The following is a 22,626-nucleotide window of genomic DNA, read 5'->3' as shown; positions in this document are numbered from 1 at the left end:
CTCAGCTTTTCTAACAAAAAATCATGCCGTTTTTTTTTATGCACAGCTGAACGTCACGATTTTTTTATTCTAAGAGGCCATAGGGGTAACAGCCTTCTGGAACAGCTGAGCTCATATAACATGCAGCAACACTCGGGCGCGGAATGAAAATGTGCAACTTGCTTTCGCGCCTAGTTAACGGTTATGTTGTATGCAAATGTGTACCTGTACTGCAGGGCTGAACGGAGCTCCATCGTTGCTGTTAAAGGCAGCTGAAAAGAAAGCAGCCTAGAATCCCGGGCCTCAACCTCTGAGGATATGCCCTGGTGTCCACCACCGCCGCACTCTGCAGCGCCCGAGGCCTCTGAGTTCCCGCTTCCTAATCCGACCTCACTTCCGACGAGTACGTGAGGTCACCCCCACCGTCCCCGCGGAGCCACAGCCAGTAATCGCTCAACCACTAAGGACAGGCCCCGCCCCGGTCGCCTGGTCGTCTCGGGATTGGGCACAGCGCACTACCTCGGCCGGCAATCAGGAGCTCTCCAGCTGAGGGGCCCCTTGGAGCTTGAGGGCCCCCCCGCACCGCGGGGCCTGCGGGGGCCTGTGTTACGCCCCTGGGTTTGGGGTTACTTGTGTTCCCTTCTGTGGGGTGCCTTAACTGGCAGTTAGGTATGTACTGTTCCCATGAGGAGGAGATCAGTACTAATCTGCACAAGGTGGGCCTCTATTTAGTGTGGTACAATGGGTGAAAAACGATGAGTTAGAATGCTACTCTCAGAGATTACCAGCGGTTTAGACAATTTGCAAGGATTCCTCCCATCCCAGTTTGTGTGGTCAATGATACACCCTATGTGGCAATCGGTATGCCCATACATGGTTTCCTTGCTTGCTGTGCACAGGACCCGAGTTATGCCTTACTGATAACTAAGAATGTCACAACCACTCTGGGAGGGTGCCTCGCCTGGCAGTTCAGGGTGGAATGTCACCATAAGGAGCAGGATCAGCACTGATTTGCATAAAGTGGGCCTCCGTCTAAAGAGGCACCGTGAGCGAGGCTAACATATGATGGGCTGAAACACTACCCAGAGTGATTGCCAGTGGGTTAGACTATTTCCAAGCATTTCTCCCATCACATTGTGTGTTCTTATCAAAATTTTTGACCCAGTACTCAGCCCCCATCAAATACTGTACCAGCACTCAACTCCCATCAATTATTATGTCAAAAAGGATGACATATCAGCATCAAATGTCTGCTACCTTATTGACATCTCTCATTTTTCTAAATCCATTCAAATCAGTACAGATATCAGCTTGTTATCCACCTGCTTGTATATCCATTTGACGTTTACAATGGAAAACCAGAAGCCATGCTCTTAGCATATTACAAAAATACCATGTGACATACAACTCGAATTAGACAGTTCTGTGATTAAGACTTTGCAAATAAAAGAAGTTTTTTTACCCGGCCTGCTCGCTGAATTGTGAAAGATTCAACAAGAGCTTCCACGCCGAAATCCAAAAGAATGGAGGAGTTGAACATGAAACTCTCATAGCTGAATTCCTTTCCATTGAGAGCGAAAGTGTTTGGCATTAAGCCGTGCCAGTGGTACAACTCATTAAACTCCAATGCAATTCGGTTTTGGTACTGAAGCGTCGTTCCAAACAGAAGCTCTGGATTAAAAATGAGTTTAAAATAATATCCACTTAGATGCTGGACATAATCTTCGATCACAATTTTAATTGTCTCGCCTGTAAATCAGAAAACACAAACATTATATACAGTGCCTGGATTAACTGCATATAAACAACAAAACCTCGTGACTGATTAACACAGTTTCAAGATGTTTACCCTCGTGTCTGTTATCTTGTTGGTAAACCCAGAAGTCAGATGACAGCACACAACTATATCTTAAACTGACATGAGTGTTTTTAAGCATTTCTTTTTTCTCTACATTCGTACCTGCCATCACTAGCTGATTACAAGTCAGTCTCTAGCCACTAGCTCAAGACAGTTTAAGGCGGAAGGATCCAGAACATCGAATTTAGACTTTTAAAGAAATAGTTATTGAGGAGCTATTCTTCTCAAGTCATTGATTTGCTTCCTAAACTCTCCTCCTGTCAACAGCATTCATCTCGACCTATCAACCTATCTGAGTTATTTGGGTGTGTTCCCAACCTGCTTCGCAACTTCACACTTCTCTTCAAAAAAACTCCTAAAGTCTGTTGGCCCGAGATGTAATTACTAAAGAAGGTCTAGGGCTGATGTACGGTGCAATGCTCTTTCTGATGATGTGTATTTTACTTACAAAACAGACCTAATTTAAAAAAAAATTAATCCATTTTTTGAAGTTTTGTATTCCAGTTATAGACAGTTTCTCTTCACAGTGGGTACACCGAAATATTTTTTCACCCTTAACTGGACATGTCCAAACTTTTGGTTTGGACATGTCCGATTCTGGACAATTCATAAATAAAAAGCAAACATGCGGTTACTTTCCTTTGCCCGTCATCTCTTTCCACAACTGGTGTTACTCAAGCCCAATGAACCAATGTTTTAAACAACTCGATTTAAAATACAAAAATCGACAGGATTATTGGGTCTTAACTCCATATATTCTCTTGCATACCTTTCGCAACCAACCACAAACCAGTTCTACAAGCAATAACCAGGGGCGTAGCTAGAGCCTGTGGCGCCCGGGGCCATTCCACAGACTGCCGCCCATGGCATCCGCAGCCCCATGACCGTGCGAGGCCAAGTCTCTACTCGAATATCGAATCTCACCCCACTGTCTTACCGACAATGGCTCTGATGCGTTTTCAAGCACATGGTATGTGTGTCTGCCTAAAGCGCTCTTTGCATATCTTTTGATCTCACCACACTAACATTGTAATCTCCGTGCTGCCATCACAACCCTTCACGGGTCACAAGGTTAAAAAAGTTGCATATCTTTTGGTTCCAGATTTATTACATTGAACTTCACGTGTGTCAACACATTCATGACAGGACCCGGCTTTGCGTCTGTGCTCTGGGTGGGATTCCTCGATGCCTTGCAGTACACAAGGCAGAATGCTTGTAAACACGGCAACGCACTTTAGTTCCATCCCAAACTATTGCGGGATGGATGTACTACTCATGAAAACACTTCAGCTGTTGTAAGGGGATCTGTGCTAGGAATAACATTTGCTAGACTGAAGTACACACGAAATTGTCATTGTGTTGGTATAATGTGTGTCTGATGTAAAGTGTTCTGACAACCTGCTCTGCTATGAGCAGCACTATTGAACAAATGAATTATTGGTGAGAGAGGGACCGAAAGATGTTAGAGTGCTTTACAAATGAAATAGAAGATATAAGGCATCTCAATGATGCCATACAATGGTGTTGGGCCATATATGATAAACAAAGAGCATTACAGTAGAAATTACAGCAGTCACAAATATTTAGTAAAAGCAAAGCCATAGGTCAATTGCAGCTGTTTTAAGATCTTCTTAGAGTTTCTCGTTGCTCAAGTGGGTGCAATTTCCTATATTTATATGTTTCCCTCGTCTTCATTGCTTGATTTTGCTCGTGCTAAAGTGTCACTCATTGTCATTGAAATGTCACTCATAATTAAACTGAAATTATGAAAATGTCACAAATAAACAATCTGAAACCTTGGCATCTATGGGTGGATACATGCAAGAAATATTTGTGCCCGAGGTTTGACAGTGGGATTATTCGATATTCGAGTCGAGACTTGGCCTCGCACGGTCATGGGGCTGCGGATGCCATGGGCGGCAGCCTGTGGAATGTCCCCGGGCGCACAGGCTCTAGCTACGCCCCTGCTTTTGTGTCACAAATATCGCCTGCGTTTCGTCCAGTGTTTCCACCACACACAGATCAGAATTGGGACCCTTCATAGAGGAATTACACTCCTACATAACAGTCTCTCAAACGTACAGCATTTTAACAAACAGATTCACTTGTGCTATGGATACATTCAGGGGTGTCGCCAGCATAGCCAAAGTCGGGGTTTAGTATTTAAAATGTGTGGGTGCTCTTGAGCTCTTGTGTGTTTGACGAACCTAATCAGGAGGAGTTGGCTAAAATGCAGTGGCAAATACCAACTATGTAAGCACTATATATATACTAGGCAAAACATGACAAAATGTGATGGCTAGTTCACAGAGGGCTGAGTATGCATTTTTGTATAACAGGAAAAAAACATTTGGGTCCTCAGTTCTCAAAGCATTTAATGAAACTAGCCCAGGCACAGCAGCCAAAAACAGAAACGTTCTGGATCATTTAAAACAAACGGAGGTCTCTCACACCTCTACCCATACCTGTGCCCTGGTATCCCTGCGCCCAGGTGCAAGCTGCTACCACCTCTCTTGTGTTATTTTCTTGTCTCTTTCTCTCATTTTGTCTTTGTCTAATCTCCTTACATTGTTTTGGAGAAAAGGACTTCCCGATTTCGTAATTTCACCAAAATAGAGCTTCAGGCATTCTTTCTTTTGCTATGTGTGAGAAATGAGCTAGGGATAATGAAGTTCCAAGTTGCAGTTGTTCCAGCGGTATACATCTCCTAAAATACCACCCAGTATGCAAATATTGCCTCTCAAATTAAGAAAGTCATATACCTGCAAATAATTCCGGCTCCCTGGGCCAACACAACAATACATGGACCCTTAGCAACGGTGACAGGCAAAGTCCACCAATGTATTTACGCTCTGCTTGTGTGGAAACCAAGGTGGCACCCCCTGTAAGATGAACTGAAGGGAAACACTGGGGGTCTGAGCCACAGTCAGAACTGCTGCTCCTGGTCTCCACATGACACGTCCTGGACAAACACACGGCTGTAATCATGTGTGCCTAAAGATGATCCAATCTCGTACTCAGGGGCTCGGGGGGCAGGGCCTACTCAGACAGCTGGGCACGTTCAACAAGAGGAAAACAAGAGCAATGGGTCACAACGCAGGGACTGCTGTGGCCCCCTCTCTTAACACAGTCACTTCATAAAAACAGCTGTCAGTTAATTCTCTAACACACTCTGACTCCACCATGAATTGTTTTTGGGCTGGCCTAGAAACAGCTTCATCTGTCTTACCAACCTCAAGAAATGAAAATACTTAATAAATAAAAACACATAACTACATATATAGAGGGGTTTTTGGTCAGCCCTCTTTATCAATTTGTCTGTTTGACTCTCGTTCACAGTTTGCGTCCAACGCATCACAACATACAGCATAAGCCCATTTCAGCCATTGGCTGCCTTGCGCTGTGAGTGACGGCCTTTTACCTGATCAATGAGCACATCCATCTACATCCTTTTCAGCACCACGGCAAGTGGGCCAAAACATAACTTAACTATTTTTTCTTTCCATTCCTTATCCTTTTCATTTTTAAGTCATCCCCAAGTGTTTAAACTAAGTTTCAGAATACACGAATTCAAAGCCATTAGTACATTTTTGGTGCACAAAGAATCATATTTCCTCTGATATACATTACAACTAAAAAAAGGGTTTCTATACGTGTTCTAGGTATACCTGCTTGGTGGGAAGCACCTCTACAGTTCAATTGAAAAAATATGCACTAATTGTTTGTTTGCATTTAAAATGTATTGATAGCATATGGCCAAACCACTTAGGTGATGTGACATTTGTTTGAATTTCTCTTTCTATTTTTGCTTATATGCTTGCAATTAAAAATAGAAAACATCACCATCACATTAGCCTGCTTATGCTGGACCTACTGGCTTTACCAATGCTTGATTTTTACACATATGCATGCATGCTGGCATATGTGCACCTGCTCTCTATTTATGTGATGGCCCTCCTGTACATGGTCACACCCCTTGATTCGGTTCAGATTCGTGATACAAGCCCGATGGTAAAAAACAGTGAATCATACGTACCAATGAGTATCAGTCTAGCAGTTTGAAAAAGCTGCTCGTCATCCCAGGTTGGGTGCTCGCGTTGAAGGATATCGCACACCCTATTGTGCTCGCGCAGCCACAGGGTACCATACATCAGTAAACCAGGGAGAAGGCCGAAGTGCTCCTCGCCAATGGCCAGCTGCTCTTCGGGGGGAACGTGGTCGGGGTAATTCATGTGAACCGGGGCTTGCGCGACGGTTGGGGGGTACATCTCTCCTCCTTTAATCTACAAGAAAGAAATATGAAGCAAGTAAAGAACGAATTCATTCTAAATCTTTTGGGGAGCACATGATCTTTGGACACAAAAGTGTGTCTTGAGTCCCATGGCACATCTGAAATCAGACAAAATAGCGACTGCGCCTGGTTTAAAAAACTGTTGAGCAGAAATTAGGCTACGGCTTGTTGTGTTGTGGGGACAGGTGAACCCTGGGGGCATAAGCTGGGGCCCTACACTGTGGGGGCACCTGGGACACGCTATGCCTGACACGTGGCTATAATGAATAAACGACACGGGCACTAGATGATGCTTATGGCTTTCCGCACTCTCGCCAACTGGCGTACGTGCGTGCGTGGCCCCACTTTATTAAACAGGGTCACATGACCTAGCGTGACACGCCTGTAGCGTCACCAGCATGCGCACGCTAGAACACAACATCCCTCCTAAAACATGAAAGAAGAAAATGCAAATACAAGAGTTCAACTTGGAGTCCCACGTGGCAGTCTCTGGACTCAAGGCACATTAGATCGAAATACACAAAGGTTCCTGACAATTGGCAAAACACATTTAACTTATATAAGAACAGTCTTACATGAGGTGATCACGAAGGCGGCAGGACGGTTCTGGATTACTCCTCAGCCTGTATTGTGACCTCCCTCGGCTCTGGGTGATGTCATCACTGGTCCTGGCTGTGAGTAGGGGGCTCGTGGTCACAGAATCCGGAATGTCCTGGCCCGCCGTGGGGTTCTCGGCATCATCCGGATTGTCACTGTTTTCTTCAGGAGGGGTGTTTCTCCACTGGTCTTCTTGGACATCTGTGGCGTCCAAAATGACTGGACTATCAGTTACATGGCTTGCTGGTGTTTCTGAAGTGAGCCTCTGCTCCGGTTCAGGGTGAAACAGTTTGAAATGGGAGACATTCCTGGTTACTGAATCTCTCCCTCTGGAGGCTATTATGCGGGTGCCTTTCACACTCACGACTTTCCATGGTTCCAGTTCATACGTTAGTCTGAATTTGCCGCTGGTTATTCTATTCTTTAGCAGTACCAGGTCTCCTCGGTTGATTCTATCTGCCACAGCTTTCCTTCTCTGGCTGACTTGGGCATAGGACTTCTGTCGTTTCCTGGCAATTCGGCTTTCATCGGCCACCTCCGGTGCCCATCGGGGGTGATGAGGAATGGAGTCTGCCACCACGCGTCCCATGAGAACATGGGCAGGAGCCACCCATTTGGTGGTGTGGGGTGTTTGTCGGTAACTCCGCAGGAATGTGAATATGGCCATTTCCACTGACTGTCCTTTGTCATGTGCGATTCGAATCACTTTATTGAGAGTCCGCATGAAGCGTTCAGCTTCACCATTGGCCTGTGGCCAGCGAGGGGTGATGCGGCGATGCCGGGTTCCCATGGCATTCAGGTAGCTGGCTAATTCCTGCCCTTGGAACAGGGGCCCGTTATCCGTCCGCAGTTCACGCATCACTCCGTGAGCGGCTATGATCTTTTCCAGTTTGGGTAGTACTTCAGCGGCACTGGTAGTGGCTATGATTTCCACTTCCGGATATTTGGAATGGTCATCTATCACGACCATGGTGTGTCGCCCATCAGGTAGGCTTCCAAAATCCATGCTGACGCACTCCCACGGTTGTTGAGGTCGGGGTTCAACCAGGACTGGTGCTTCTCGCGGAGCGTCCCCCGTGACTTGGCAAGCTGCACAGGATCGTACGGTCCTTTCAATTAGATCATCCATGAGTGGGAACCACACTTTGGTCCTTAGTCGTGCTTTTGTTTTGACCATTCCTTGGTGGCCGACATGGGCCAGTTGCACTACCTGATCTGTCAAGGCAGAGGGTATTACTAGTCGGTGGCCCCGTAGCAGGCATCCTGTGTTGTCTTCGTTCAGCTCTCCTCTCACATGGTGCAAGCTTTCCATGATGCGTTGGGCTTCCGGCGTGAGTATCTTCCAGCTCTCCTTGGCGCGATTCCAGTTTCCTCTCCAAAGGGCTTCCCGGGCCCTTTGTAGACAGTCATCTTTTACTGTAGCTTCGGCAATTTATTTATTTTATTTATTTATATTGAAAGTTTTATATAGCGCGGACAAGATCCTGGCAGATATCAGAGCGCTTTACAAAGAGAAGTACATGAGGGAGCATGGTTAACAGATAAATCAATAGGTCAATTAATACAAATAGGTGGCAACTAAGCCCAACATGACATGAGTACAAAATGGTACAAATAGGTGGCTACAAAGCCAAACATGTGAGTAATAAGACAGTTCATACAAATAATCAAAAGGGTCAAACATGTAGTATAGATCGGTGCAGAGTACTAACAGTGGTCAAGATAATAGTTCAGGTGTATTTAGCCATGAGGATAGCTTTTACTTCATTTTTAAAGAGTGTGGTGGAAGAGTGTGGCAATGTCACTCAAGGATATGGGCCGTGGACATGATCGTGCGGTTACACACTTGACATAGGCTTCCGTGTCTTCGGCATCCTCCATTTCCTGTGGTGTGGCCGCTCGTGGATGCCTTGAGAGATAGTCTGCTGGATTGCGTGACCCTGGTTGGTATTCTATCTGACAATTGTAGTCCTGGAGTTGCAGCCTCCATTTTTCTATGCGGGGTGGTGGTTTCATCGAGGTCCCCGAAAATAGTGCAACCAGTGGTTTGTGATCCGTGATTATTGTGAACGGTTCTCCGTATAAATAGAGATGAAAGTGTCTACACCCCCAGTGTATGGCTATTGCCTCTTTTTCAATCTGAGAGTAGCGTTGTTCCGTATCAGTAAGTGAACGGCTGGCAAATGCTACCGGGGTCCAATCCATTTCGTCCCTTTGTTTTTGCATGAGTACTGCACCTAGCCCAGCTGGACCGGCATCTACAGCCACTAGGGTAAGCTTCCGGGGATCAAAGAATGCCAATGTGGTGGTATCTGACAGCGCTGCTTTGATGTTCTCGAAGGCGGTCTCTTGCTCCGGTCCCCATGTCCAAGGCGTGGAGTCCTTCGTTAGTTCTCTCAAGGGGAGTGTGAGGTTGGCAAGGTCTCTGATAAATCTCCCGCAGTAGTTGACCATTCCTAGGAAGCTGCGGACCTCGGTGACGGTGGTGGGAGGCTTGGCTTCTTTGACGTCTTTCACTTTCTCGGGGTCAGGGTTGACTCCGTCAGCGGAGAATGTGTATCCGAAGAACCCAATCTTCTGCCTCCGAAATTCACACTTTTCCCGGTGTAGCGTGAGACCCGTTTCTCTCAGCCTTCGAAACACCTGCGCTAGTCGTTGATTGTGCTCGGTTATGGTACGGGCGTGTATCATGATGTCATCGCTGACGTTGATTACGCCCGGTATGTCAGTGATTAGTTTTTGGATCACATTCTGAAAGACTTCCGCCGCACTGGATATGCCGAAGCTGAGTCGAGTGTACCTCCGGAGCCCCACGTGGTCGAGAACGTCGGTATGTTCCGTGACTCTTCATCGAGCACCAGTTGGTGGTATCCAGACCGGAGGTCCAATTTCGAAAACCAGCATGCCCCCGCCATCTCTCCGATCAAGTCATCAATGGTGGGCGTGATGTGACGTTCCCGTTTGATGGCGGCATTGGGAAGGCGCATGTCCACACAAATCCGGCCGGCTCCTGGTTGTTTTGGCTTCTGGGTTACCACAATGGGCGACACCCACGGGGTGGGGCCTGTCACTTTTTCGATGATGCCGGCTGCTTCGAGCTTTTTGAGTTCATCTTCCACCAGGGGTCTGAGATGGAAGGCGATGCGGCGGTGTCTCAGCGCCACCGGTTGAACGGCCTGGTCGATGTGTAGGTGTACTTCACGACCTGTGAATTTTCCAATGCTCTTGAAGATGTCTGAAAAGTCTGTTACGATTTGCTGCACCGACTCTTGGTGAACTCCAAACGCGAATGTGACGACTCCGAGTTCTTCCGCGGCCCGGCATCCCAACAGCATGCTCTGGCCGTCTTCCGACACGAAGATGTTTGTGGTGACGGTGCTGTTGCCATGGTTGATTGCCGTCCTGAATTTTCCTCTGATTTTGAGAGGGGTGTCCTGCCCGTATGCGAACAACGTGATAGGCGAAGGACTTAGGGGGGGGGGGGGCGATCCATCGTCCTGTATAGGGCTGCACTCATAATGTTGATGGTTGCGCCTGTGTCAACCACGGCCATGATTTCTTGTTCTGCCACTCTTATGCAGCACTGTGGGAGCTTCCTGGCTCGTCGAGTGGCTGTGCCGATCATGTGTACTTTGTGCACCGTCCTTTCCTCTTCTTCATCATCATCCATATCGCTCTGGCTCGGGTCTCCTTCCGGTATGGCGTTCACCACCTGCCGTGGTTTGCGGAACTTCTTCGAGCGGCATACTTTCTCAAAGTGGCTGAACCTGCCACACCCGGAGCATCGCTTCCCCCGTGCTGGGCATTCCGGTGCTGGGTGGCTTGGGCCACCACAGTATCCACGTGATTTCCCTGTTGCACCTGCAGATGTTCCCAAGGGTTTCTTGTTCCACTTTATCGGGGACTTGACCAGGATTTTGTTGACTGGTTCGGCCTTGACCGGCGCTTGGAGGGCTGCTTCCATGTGAGCAGCTCGGGCTTTGGACAGTTCTTTCGTGCGGCCTAGGGCCAAGATGTCAGCTAGCGGTTTTCCTGATTCTTCTAGGATACGCTCTCTCAATTTGGCTGAGGCACAGCCTTGGATTATCTGACCTCGTATTTCTTCAGTGGTATCTGCAAATCCACAAGATAGTGCCAGTCGCTTTAACCTGGCGTGATACGTGTCCAGTGATTCTTCTGGCAGCTGCCGGGCTTGCCTGAAGATGAACCTTTCATAGTCCTGATTGGCCATGGGTTCAAAGTATGCATTCAAGGCGTTGATGAGTGAGTGGTGAGTCTTAGGGGTTGCCTCTGTTAACGTTTTGGCGATAGTATGCACATCCTTGCCCCCTAGGTGGAGTACCATAGCTCTCTTCTGTTCTTTATGAACTTTGGTGGCCTCAAGGAAAACTAGCAGCCTGTCCACCCAGTCCTTCCATTTGGGGGCTAGTGACGACGGTGAGCCTTCCACCACAAAGGGTTCAATAGGTGGTATTGTGGCCATGGCTTGACTGTTGGGGGAGTGGGGCACCGTTCGTTGAGTATCCTGTGATCTGCTCCCTGGAGGGCGTGGACGTTACGAGGCAGGAATGAGCGTGTCCACTCCTTGCGGCTGCCGTTGCGTGTGTCTCACCCCTTCACGATGGTCTCCCCTTGCTGCGTGTGGGATGCAGGATGTGGAAGAGCGAGTGTCAGTGTCCTCCGTTTCATGTGGCAGTGGAGTTAGCAGCCAGCGCACCTTCCCCCCGTGCGCGAGAACAGCCGCCTTCTGAAGTTCAGCGCACCGCGTCCGCGCGATGCGTGAGACACCGCCGGGGCGTGGCCCGGGCGTTATAATGGAGGCGCGCGGAGGCGGCTGGCAGCGCGCTTCACGCACCGGCGGCGAGCCTGAGTGCGGCGCTGACCCGGGGCATCGAGGCACAGCTGGGAAACTAGCGGGCCACCAGACGGAGGCAAGGCCACGCCCGATGAGGGCGGGAATGATGGCAGCAGGCCAGCGGGCGGGGCGCAGGGGCAATGGACGGCTCACCTGCAGGCCCAGACGATTTCTGCATGCAGCAACCCCGCTTGCACCGTGTGTGTGGGGCCTCGAGGCACGAGCACCGCGAGCAGGGGCACAAGCTCGCGGCCGCCACGAGATGAGGCGGGCACACCACACACTCGGCGAGGGCACGACCACCCTCGTCGCCAGTTGTTGTGTTGTGTGGACAGGTGAGCGCTGGGGGCATAAGCTGGGGCCCTACACTGTGGGGGCACCTGGGACACGCTAGGCCTGACGCGTGGCTATAATGAATAAACGACACGGGCACTAGATGATGCTTATGGCTCTCCGCACTCTCGCCAACTGGCGTACGTGCGTGCGTGGCCCCTCTTTATTAAACAGGGTCACATGACCTAGCGTGATACGCCTGTAGCGTCACCAGCGTGCGCACGCTAGAACACAACAACGGCCCATGTTTTTTCTGGGCGCAAACGTGTAGGTGGGAAGAGTGTGAAAAGTCGGATTATACAGTACAGCTAGTCTGTAAAACCAAGCCATCACTTACAATTAGCAGGCACAACCACACAGGACAATAATATGGATACCCCAGTCAGATTAACCAGCTTCGGCATCATTACAAATCATGAGATTACTTCTGCCACCGCACATACAGCAATTATGAGGTTGACTTATTTCAGTTCACCTAATGCATTCTTGGTGCTATAAAAACCGCATCCTGGATAATGTTTTCTGTGCCAAACCTGCAGACTAATGCAGAGAAGACAAATGCCAGTGACAGTTGGCACATGCAGGTTTGGTGTTGTAAGCATCAAAAGCCACATTATTGCACATTTTGGTGCAAAAACTCTTGATAGTTTTTTTATTGTTCTATATCAGGTGCGATAAATTGACCCCACCCGTAATAAGGGCCAACCTGTGCTATTATAGCCAAGGCATTGGAATTTCTGTAAAGAGCTGTGAGCCCCAAATCCTCATCAGCCACCTGTGTTGGATTTGTGTCTTCAGAGATCCAGTCAGGACCCGAAAAGAGTATCATACGGTGTGTTGTAAGGCTTTCAATCAGGACAACATAACTACTTCCATCTAAAAAAAAAAAATAAAAAAAAAAATAGGCAGTAATGTACTTCGATCAAATCAAATGCATGTTGCCTCCACCTGCACGGTCCAGACTGGCGTCATATGTAGCATAGAGCTACACAATGAGGCACTCCGTTACTTATCCTGCCATCTCGTCCAATCGCAGCACAGAAGCATCTTGCACTGCCGTGTCTCCAAAGCTGGAAGGAGATAATCAAGAAAAAACAGAGGAATACCTGATATTTGAGCTTTCCGTCTTTAAAAAGCCGGAGGTGGGCCTGTCGCTCCAGTGTGTCTCCATAAACGTGGTTCATATCCACCTGCAAGGACAAGTCACATGTCAGCTTGAAAGATTGAGTTAACGGTTTGCAGACTTAGAAATACGTTTTACTAGCCATGATCGTAGTACAGGGAAATTAATTTTTCTTCAAAATGCTTAATAAATGCTTGCTTCAGATCTTCCCCTATGAATCCTTTCTAATGTTTTCCTAATAATACTACCTGTAGAACTTGAGCACCTTTCTACGTTGGCACCATGAAAGACTGTGCAGCCCGACAGGGCAGTGTGTGCCTGCACTGAGTAAAGAAGATTCTGAAGGTTGGGTACGTTTTTTTTTCTACTTGCCTCAAACGGAGTCAATGTCTTTCTTGAAGAATTGTGTGTTGGCACCATGCACATTATCAATAATCTTGCAAATTAAATGTAGGTGTTCTTCAAAGCACTGGCACAGTTTCAAAGAAGGTTACTTTCTAGGTCATTTACTGTTGTATGGCAGCGTTCCAATCAACACTGAAGCACCAATCATCTGGCCCACCCACACTGGCCACTCATCACCAATCATTCAAGATCTGAGGTACCTGGAAGGGCTTGTTCATTACACTCTAGGACTGATTAAGAGTACGGCAGTCCCAAGTCCGCCATACCTGTGGTGGGGGGGTTCGACCGCCGCCTCCTCACCAGTTCGACCTCCCGACTATGAGGTTGGCGATCGGACCGCCATAAGCCCGACGCAAGCCCAATACCACTGCCAGGATGGATATAGATCATGAGGGGGCATCAGCGGGGAAAGCAGCGGTGCCGATCCTGGCACTGATGTGCAGATTACAACCTGCCTTACCACTGACCTATCCATGGTGGGGACCCCGCCATGAAGCGGTCGCTGGAAAGGCAGGGAAGTGGCTTGAAACAGGGTGCGTTGCAGGCCATAAGGGGAGTGCATTGGGGCACATGTTTTGTTACCCTCTTCTTGCATTGTCGTGCGTGCACTGTGTGTCATGCATAACATGGTGCATGGTAAACAGTGCACCGACATGCAAGAGGTGGTGCCATGTCTGACACGTGGTGCAGGCTCTCTATGAGCCGAAGCACAGCTGCCGCAACTCCGTCAGATCGGCGGTTAACTTGTAATGCAGCAGTTGGGATGCCGCCGGTTCGGAGGCATACTTCTGACTGCCACAATCGAGGTCCGGCGGTCGGACTGCCAAAGTCATAAGCGCAGCTTCCATTGTTGAAGCAGGTGCAGTGGCACAGGAGCCCAGAGGCCTGAGGGTCTCCTATTCGCCAATTATTTATATATTTTATAAGAGCAGCCAGGGGACCCATTTCCTTCCTTGCACTAGGGCCTATGGCACACTGGCTGCACTTTTGACTAAGTGCTCTACATGCACAAGAATTACCCACAGTGTGTCAGGTCTGTATATTGCCCTGTGCGCCGACTCCTTCTATGCCATGCTACCCGACCCTAAACAAAAGATTGCCTCCAATCAGTGCTTGGTTTGAGCAGGGGGTTGCAGGTGGGGCCTACCACCATTCATTTTTGGGGACCAACACTTATTTTTCAGGAACATGCATAGATCGAGAGCAAAAGAGAAACAACACAAAAAAGGGAAGAAGGAAGCAAACATGGAAAAACAGTGAGAGAGTGAAACCAGGAATGAAAAGGAACCTGCAAGCATGAGGTAAAGAGGCAGGTAGTGTCTGGTGTGGAATAGGGAGTTATGAGGTGGAATCAGACAATGAGCCTCAGTATTTGGTTATATTTTACAAAGAGAGGGAGAGTTCTTTTAAAAAAAGGGCGTTTCACCACTCCTAATAAGTGGTAGGTCCAGCCTCAGTGGTGCCCTGGGAACATGTGTAGATACAAAATTACTGGGCTGTTCCTCTGTAAGAGGAATGTACGTTTCCCTATGGTGCGACCGATGTAGTAGGGTCCAAAGGGACTCCTACAATTGGGCATCCATTATGTTGGATGTAATGCCCTCACACACCCTTTCAGGTGTCATGCTTCATCATCTGGGCTTGCTTCTCGTTGGGTCGGCGGTGCAATACCCAACGGGCGACACCTCATAGAGGGGCTCTTTAGCGGAGATCTTTTATCCAACTGCCGTTTAGATGAAGTGCGGGTGTGGGGCCAGAAGTACGTAGATGTGTGAGTGTGGTTAAAATAAAGCTAGGAGTACCAGGAATTACTTTATTCAGGTGGTCCCCTTGCTCTAATTAAAAAGAAGAAACAATCTGTTACTCGTTTGAATATTATGGATCAAGGTCGCGAGTGACAGTCTAGTGTGTGTTATGGTTGGTCGACATGTTTCTCGCTTTGTTGCAATTAGCTAGCGATTCTTCAGGACCTAATGTTGAAATTAGTGTATCTAATATGTAGACTATCTACATTAATGTGAAAAACTGTCTGAGTATCAGACAGGTAAAAAAGTGTGTAGCTCACAGAAAAAGAAGTTTTTCCTGCGTCCTATTCCTGTCGGACTGCATCTACCTGGATTGGGAGAAATGGAGCAAATCACAACAGGTATAGTAATAAAACCGTAGGGTGGAGAATGTACATTCCTGGTGTCATGCTAAATCCAGTGCTACTAGCATGTGGAAACACTTTATAGACGACATCCTGGTCTTCTGGGCAGGGGATAGAGAATCATACACTGAATTCGTCAGTTGGCTTAACACACTAAACCCCTACTTGAAGTTCACCATGACAGCATCAGCTTCCCAGATTGCATTCCTAGACCTTACAATCCAGAGAGGGGTAGATGGGAGACTGAACACCACTATGTTCAGAAAGGGCACTGACCGCAACAGCTTATTGCACTTCACGAGCCACCACCCTAGAGCTCTTAAAAACAACCTACCCTTTGGGCAGTTTCTATGGATCAGATGCAACTGTAGCAGCCTTGAGAACTACAGAACAGAATCCTCAATACTATCTAGGAATCCAGAGGAGAGGGGATACCCTACCAGAGAAATCGCAAAAGCTAGAAAAAAAACACAAAACAACCACAGGGAGAGTTTGCTGGAACATAGGGCCAAAGATCCCCATAGTAAACCAACCAATAACATGTGTCACAACTTACACACCCACCTCTAATGAAATAAGGAAGATTGTGAAAAGACACTGGCAGATCCTCAACACAGGCACCCTACAACTGGAACCCCCGAGGTTTGCCTTCAAAAGATCAAGAAACTTAAAAGATATGCTGGTACACACGAGACCTAAGACACAAAAGGCGACAAGCGTACAAACTACCCTGTGGCAACTACCACCAGTCAAGGGACATTACCCATGCGGTAGCTGTAGTGCATGCCCATTTACTAAAACATACAAGACCATAACCCTGTTCAATACATTTGATTGGGAAATGAGGGGGCACACGAACTGCAACAGCTCCAATTGCATTGACTTGTTGATATGCCCATGTAGCCTATACTACATCGGGATGACAATCCGACCCATTAAGCTACGCATTTCGGAACACAGAAGCAATATCCGCTGCAAAAAGACCAACACGAAAATGTGTAGACACTATCTTGAGTTAAACCACACACCTGACTCACTACAATGGTTGGTATTGGAAGCTAGCCCGAGAACTTCAAAACAGAATTTGTTCTATAAAGAACAGCGCTGGATACATAGGCTTTCTTCTGACAGCAGAGGCCTCAATGAAGATATTCCATGGAGCACACTGTGATTTAATCTAACTCCATGAGTTGTCCAGAGCCAGCTACTCCAGCGATAACATAACTCTGTAATACGGCCGCCTGCACCAACACTACGAGTCACATGACTTTTATCGCATTCCAGCAACTCACAATGAACAACATGAGACAGTCATCTTTTTGTTGCTTTAGCACCACCCAGGTAGAAGAGGCGCACTAGAGACATATGGGCACTACTGCCACTATCGTGATTTAATACGACAACCGATTACAACTGTAGAAATCATGTCCATCTCGAGGCATCAATAGTGCACCATGTGTAGGGGCTAGTTTCACAATCCCTGAGACCTACATAGCCAATATCTCCAGCGACCAGACAACCCTGTACTATGGCCGTTTGCACAGATTCTATAAGTCATATGACCTTGGTCGTAATTCACGAGGAACTGAATGAGATACTTGTCATTCTGTTGCTCTAAATTAACAATTTTGAAAAACCATGAGGCACCAGTAATGCAATAAGGGTGGGGGCAATTTCAACAATCCCTGTTACATCTCCAGCTAATATCCCCCATGAGCATACAACTCTGTAAGATGGCCGCCGGCACCAACACCATCGGACAGGAGATTTTGCCCACACTCTAACAACTCACAATGTACTTAATGAGAGAATTTGCAAGCTGTGTCTTCAGCGCCACCTCCGTGGATAGGCACACTGAACATGCATACTACGACCAACATTATGTAGAATACACGCGAACCATATCCAATTATTTAAGTTTGGTATTCCATGAGGCATTTATAATCTACATGCATAGGAAACAGTTGCGGTAACCCCCTTTTTGATAAAATGAACATTTATCATCCCCTACACTAGGGCAAGCACCTCACTGAGCAAAGCTTTACCCTTACATACACGGTGCAGGCACTCCATGCGAAGATGGCCACCATAGAACTAGAGATATGAGATAGACACTACGTTTCGCCGAGTCACGGTATCACGTGACCGCGGGACCGGGTACTAGAGACCGCGCCGCTGGACCACTAACCACCACCCAGATCCGGCGGCGAGGGGTAGGTGTAGAGAAGGAACCACGCTGAAGTCACCAAGTGAGTGCCTTAGGTAACCGAGGGAGACTGAATTCTCAAGTGGTCGGTCTCCGACCACCGAGCGAAGTCCCCGCATGTTCGCTTTAGCTTAAGGGGAATTGGTTAATTGTTTAATAGAGGGCGGTCTGACAGGTTCGGCGCCTCTGAGACATTCGCTAAAGATTAGGATGCACACTGTATACTACTAACAAGGGCACAGAGACTGGCCAGTCAGGCTTCAATCAGGTCGAGCACAACATGCAACAACATGTTTTAACATACGATAACCAACTGAGATTACTACCGCAATCTTAGTACCACCTTTACTCCATGAAACTTAAAGCTTGTACCATGAGAGCATTACACAGTGTACCCCCTGAATCCCTGCCTCGGCGTAAATGAGATGCCATGCTCCAATATGGAGCAACAGAGACACAGCGCCAGCGACACCATCACTCCATGAAGCTTAAGATTGTACTATGAGAGAATTACACAGCGTAATCCCGTAATCATTGTTTCCTACTACAATTAGTCAGATACTTGGAGGTTCTTCACGTTTTTACAGGCCGCCGGATACTGTTGGGGTCTGTATACACAACTGATTAGGTGAGTGATCAGCCACACTTACCTGAACTATGTACGCTCCTCCAACTGTAGTGAATGTTTTTGATTTTAATGTTAATTTCAGACATAAGGTTCACAGTTTACATTTGTCAACATGAGCATGACCACTTGACTGCTCACCAAGGATTTGCATGAACACTTGTTCATTTTAACCACATGCTAGTAGCACTGGATTTAGCATGACACCAGGAATGTACGTTCTCCACCCTACGGTTTCATTACTATACCTGTTGTGATTTGCTCCTTTTCTCCCAATCCAGGTAGTTGCAGTCCGACAGGAATAGGACGCAGGAAAAACTTCTTTTTCTGTGAGCTACACACTTGATTACCTGTCTGATACTCAGACAGTTTTTCACATTAACGTAGATAGTCTACATATTAGATACACTAATTTCAACATTAGGTCCTGAAGAATCGCTAGCTAATTGCAACAAAGCGAGAAACATGTCGACCAACCATAACACACACTAGACTGTCACTCGCGACCTTGAAGCATAATATTCAAACGAGTAACAGATAGTTTCTTCTTTTTAATTAGAGCAAGGGGACCACCTGAATAAAGTCATTCCTGGTACTCCTAGCTTTATTTTAACCACACTCACACATCTACGTACTTCTGGCCCCACACCCGCACTTCATCTAAACGGCAGTTGGATAAAAGATCTCCGCTAAAGAGCCCCTCTGTGAGGTGTCGCCCGTTGGGTATTGCACCGCCGACCCAACGAGGAGCAAGCCCAGATGATGAAGAATGCCACCTGAAAGGGTGTGTGAGGGCATTACATCCAACATAATGGATGCCCAATTGTAGGAGTCCCTTTGGACCCTACTACATCCGTCGCACCATAGGGAAACGTACATTCCTCTTACAGAGGAACAGCCCAGTAATTTTGTATCTACCTCAGTATTTGGTACCTCGACCATCGATAGGTCGAGCCACAGGCTTTTGGGCAAATCTTTACAAACACAAATTGAAGATTGAACTGCCTTCAATATATGTCAGGGCCTGCATTTGAGTACACGAAAAGTGATGGATGGAATGCTTGACTTAATCTCAGTCAGTGGTAACTACTCGGGCCACATTCCAGTCCACTATTATTTTGCATACATGCCACCTCAGTTTGGAAACAGCCTATGCAAATCAGTCTTGACCCTGCTCCAGTAGGGACAGTCCAGTCGAACTGTCAGGGCCTCCCTGAACAGGAACACAAGCAACCTAAGACCGGTTTCAGGTCAATCGATACACTGGAATGCAGCCCGATTGATTGCCAATCACTGATATTCGTTCAAGCATTCCATCACTCACCTTGTTGTTGTTGCAGGACCTGCATCTTGCCATTGGTGCCCCCCACACCAAACGTCACTGGTGCCCTCCCTTATGTCATGAATTACCTCAGATATGGTAACATCAGCATTATCCTATGGGTTCCTAAAAATGACAAGTCTCCCCTCCAGTGACACTGACAGGCAGAGACTAGCAAGCATAATACAAACACTCAGACACTCTTATACTCATTCAGTGGCATGCACACACACTCACATTCTCTCACTTACTCTCACATTCACTCACTATCACATTCATGCTCACTTAGTCACACTCTCATTCATTCAGACTCACTCGCTCACATGAGCACACACTTATGCTGCTCCTGCTGCTACGTGTGAATTTCACAAAGATTGGGAAATGCTTGAACTGGCTGCTGCGCAGAATATCAGTAAAGTAGTTTGAGAATTAGTAAATATGCTTTCTCAACCAGACGCCCCTTTGAACCACGTTCTGAGCAGCAATATTCATGGATGAATGAATGAAAATGTATCTTGTATCGCGCTAACTTAGCCCAATGGGCGTCAAGGCGCCTAAATCAAATATAGAAACAAGCCGGGTCAGACAGCAGTATCTCATTGGTACGCTCTGGTGAAAAACCAGGTTTTCAAGGCTTTTTTAAACAAATCGATGGAGGGTAAGATTTTTATTTCCAACGGAGAGAGTTCCAGAGCTGGGGAGCGACAACAGAAAAAAGCTCTTGCTCCCCATCTAGTCCGTCTAGCACGAGGCACTACTAATTGATGTAACCCGGCTGATCGCAGGCATCTCGTGGGTACATAGCGGGTAAGCAAGGTACCAAGTGCGTCTACAGGGCCAGCTGCAAGTGCTCTATATGTAAGACATAGGAGCTTAAAAGAAATTCTAAACTGGACAGGAAGCCAGTGGAGATCTCTCCTAGCAGTAGTGGCAGAAGATGCTATAGGAAGAGCCAAGACGAAGCGCGCAGCAGCGTTCTGTACAGTTTGCAATCGATGGATAAGGCCCTTGTTGGACTCCACATACAAAGAATTACAATAATCGAGTCTGGATCCAACAAGAGCAATTGCAATCTGTTTGCGCGCCTGGAAGGAGAGATAATGGAGGATTTTCTTTAGGATCTTGATAACACCCCAGCAGGTGGCCACGGTCCTATTCACTTGGAGCGTCATGGAAAGTGAGGTGTCAAAAATAACGCCTAGGTTTCTGGACGATTGGGAGGGAGTGGGGCAGATGCCAAGAGATGAAGGCCACCACTCGCTCGACCACATGTCTTGGTCTTTACCAAAGACCAAGACCTCTGTCTTGTCGCCATTCAGCTTTAGGGAGTTGAGAATCATCCACTCCGCCACGCATTGCATGCATGACCTAAAGCTGAATGCGGATGTACTGACAGAGTGAGCCAGTGACACCATGATCTGGGTGTCGTCGGCGTAAGACACCACCTCCATCCCCTGCGATCTTACTAGTCTTGCAAGTGGGGCCACGTAAATGTTAAATAGGGTAAGACTAAGAGCCGACCCCTGTGGCACCCCACATTGCAATGACTTGGCAGGGGAGAGGAAATCTCCAAGCATAACTCTCTGTTCTCTGTCAAGGAGAAAGGAGTTAAGAAGACTCAGGGCTGGTCCAGTGACCCCTGCCTCCTTAAGCCGAGATGTTAAAATGGCAGGAGACAGGGTGTCAAACGCAGCCGTGAGGTCTAATAGGACCAGTACTGTGGTTTGGCCAAGATCAACTTTGCGGCGAATATTATCCACCACAACAGTGAGAGCGGATTCAGTGCTATGATGTTTTCCGAATCCGTGCTGCGAGCTATCAAGGTATTCACTAGTCTCAAGAAAAATAGAGAGATATGTATTAAGATGCATTTCTAGCATTTTTGCCGGGGCTGGCAATAAAGAAATAGGCCTAAAGTTCTTAAGATTGTCCGGGTCCAGCGATGGGACTGGGTTAAGCATTTTACTAATATATACTATCTAGAGAGGGATAGAGAGCATGAGTATGCATTGCAACAGTCCTTGTTCACCCAAACCCTTTGCAAGTCACTGTACAGGAGGTTGAAGCTGCTATCCGCGCTAAGGCCGGTGGTAAGGCTCCATGCTCAGCTGGGATCCCCATAAATCTTTTAAAATGTAATTCAGATCAATGGGAACCCTTACTTGTGAAGCTATTTAAATACTCTATATGTAATATGACCCCAGAGTTTAGGTCACTTTCTACGATAGTGGCAATTTAAAAAAAAAAATTTGACAAGGGATCACCTAAAAGTTAAGATATTGTGGAGGGTTATCTTCAACCGCCTCCATTCATGGGCTATGGATAACAAAATACTATCTCCTTGCCAGTATGATTTCCGTCCATGGCTAGGTACACTGGAGCAGTGTTTGAATTTACACCTGATAGTGAGTAAATACACTGTCGCCAGGTGCTGCCCATTGTACTTGGCCTTCATGGATTGTCAACTGCCTTTGATTGCATAAGCAGAAATACATTGTGGTTGATGTTAATTGAAGTAGGGTTAGATATTGCTTTAGTCAACTTCTTGCACAGTCACCAAGAAAATGTGGTACGATATGGCCAGTCTGGTTAACTTTCTAATGTTTTCCAATAGCCAGCAGGTTGCGTCAGGGGTCTGCACTGGCACCCCTGCTTTTTATTCTGTATATTAATGATTTGACTGTCTCCTTAACTAATTCGACCAGGGATGTGCCGAAAATCGACAACTCTGCTGTCCCAGCTTTATTATATGCTGACAACACTGTCATGTTGGCTAGAACTCCTCATGTACTGCGTAGTCTGGTGGCATCTTTTGTATCATTTATGAGTACCTTAGACATGAAAACAAATTTAGAGAAATCACAAATTATAGCATGTAGACCCG

At 47.2% G+C, this 22,626-nt stretch overlaps 1 protein-coding gene and 1 long non-coding RNA gene across 3 annotated transcripts in view; one reads left to right on the top strand and one right to left on the bottom strand.

Moving 5' to 3' along the window:
• LOC144754427 (prostaglandin G/H synthase 1-like) overlaps positions 1–22,626 on the bottom strand; it is a 512,735-nt gene that overhangs the window by 83,612 nt on the left and 406,497 nt on the right. Inside the window, exons 8-10 of the mRNA XM_078642195.1 lie at positions 13,020–13,103; positions 5,874–6,120; positions 1,442–1,728 (exon numbers count right to left, since the gene is read on the bottom strand). Coding sequence (XP_078498321.1) covers positions 1,442–1,728; positions 5,874–6,120; positions 13,020–13,103 — 618 coding nt within the window. The remainder of the gene's footprint in view (positions 1–1,441; positions 1,729–5,873; positions 6,121–13,019; positions 13,104–22,626) is intronic.
• Positions 1–22,626, top strand: part of LOC144754428 (uncharacterized) — a 246,776-nt gene that overhangs the window by 84,033 nt on the left and 140,117 nt on the right. The gene's annotated exons all lie outside the window — the stretch shown is intronic.

This window comes from Lissotriton helveticus, chromosome 5_1, assembly GCF_964261635.1.
Source record: "Lissotriton helveticus chromosome 5_1, aLisHel1.1, whole genome shotgun sequence".
In the NCBI taxonomy this organism is placed as follows: Eukaryota; Metazoa; Chordata; class Amphibia; order Caudata; family Salamandridae; genus Lissotriton; species Lissotriton helveticus.
The sequence above is the reverse complement of the archived record's forward strand: the minus strand, read 5'-3'. Positions and strand labels throughout refer to the sequence as shown.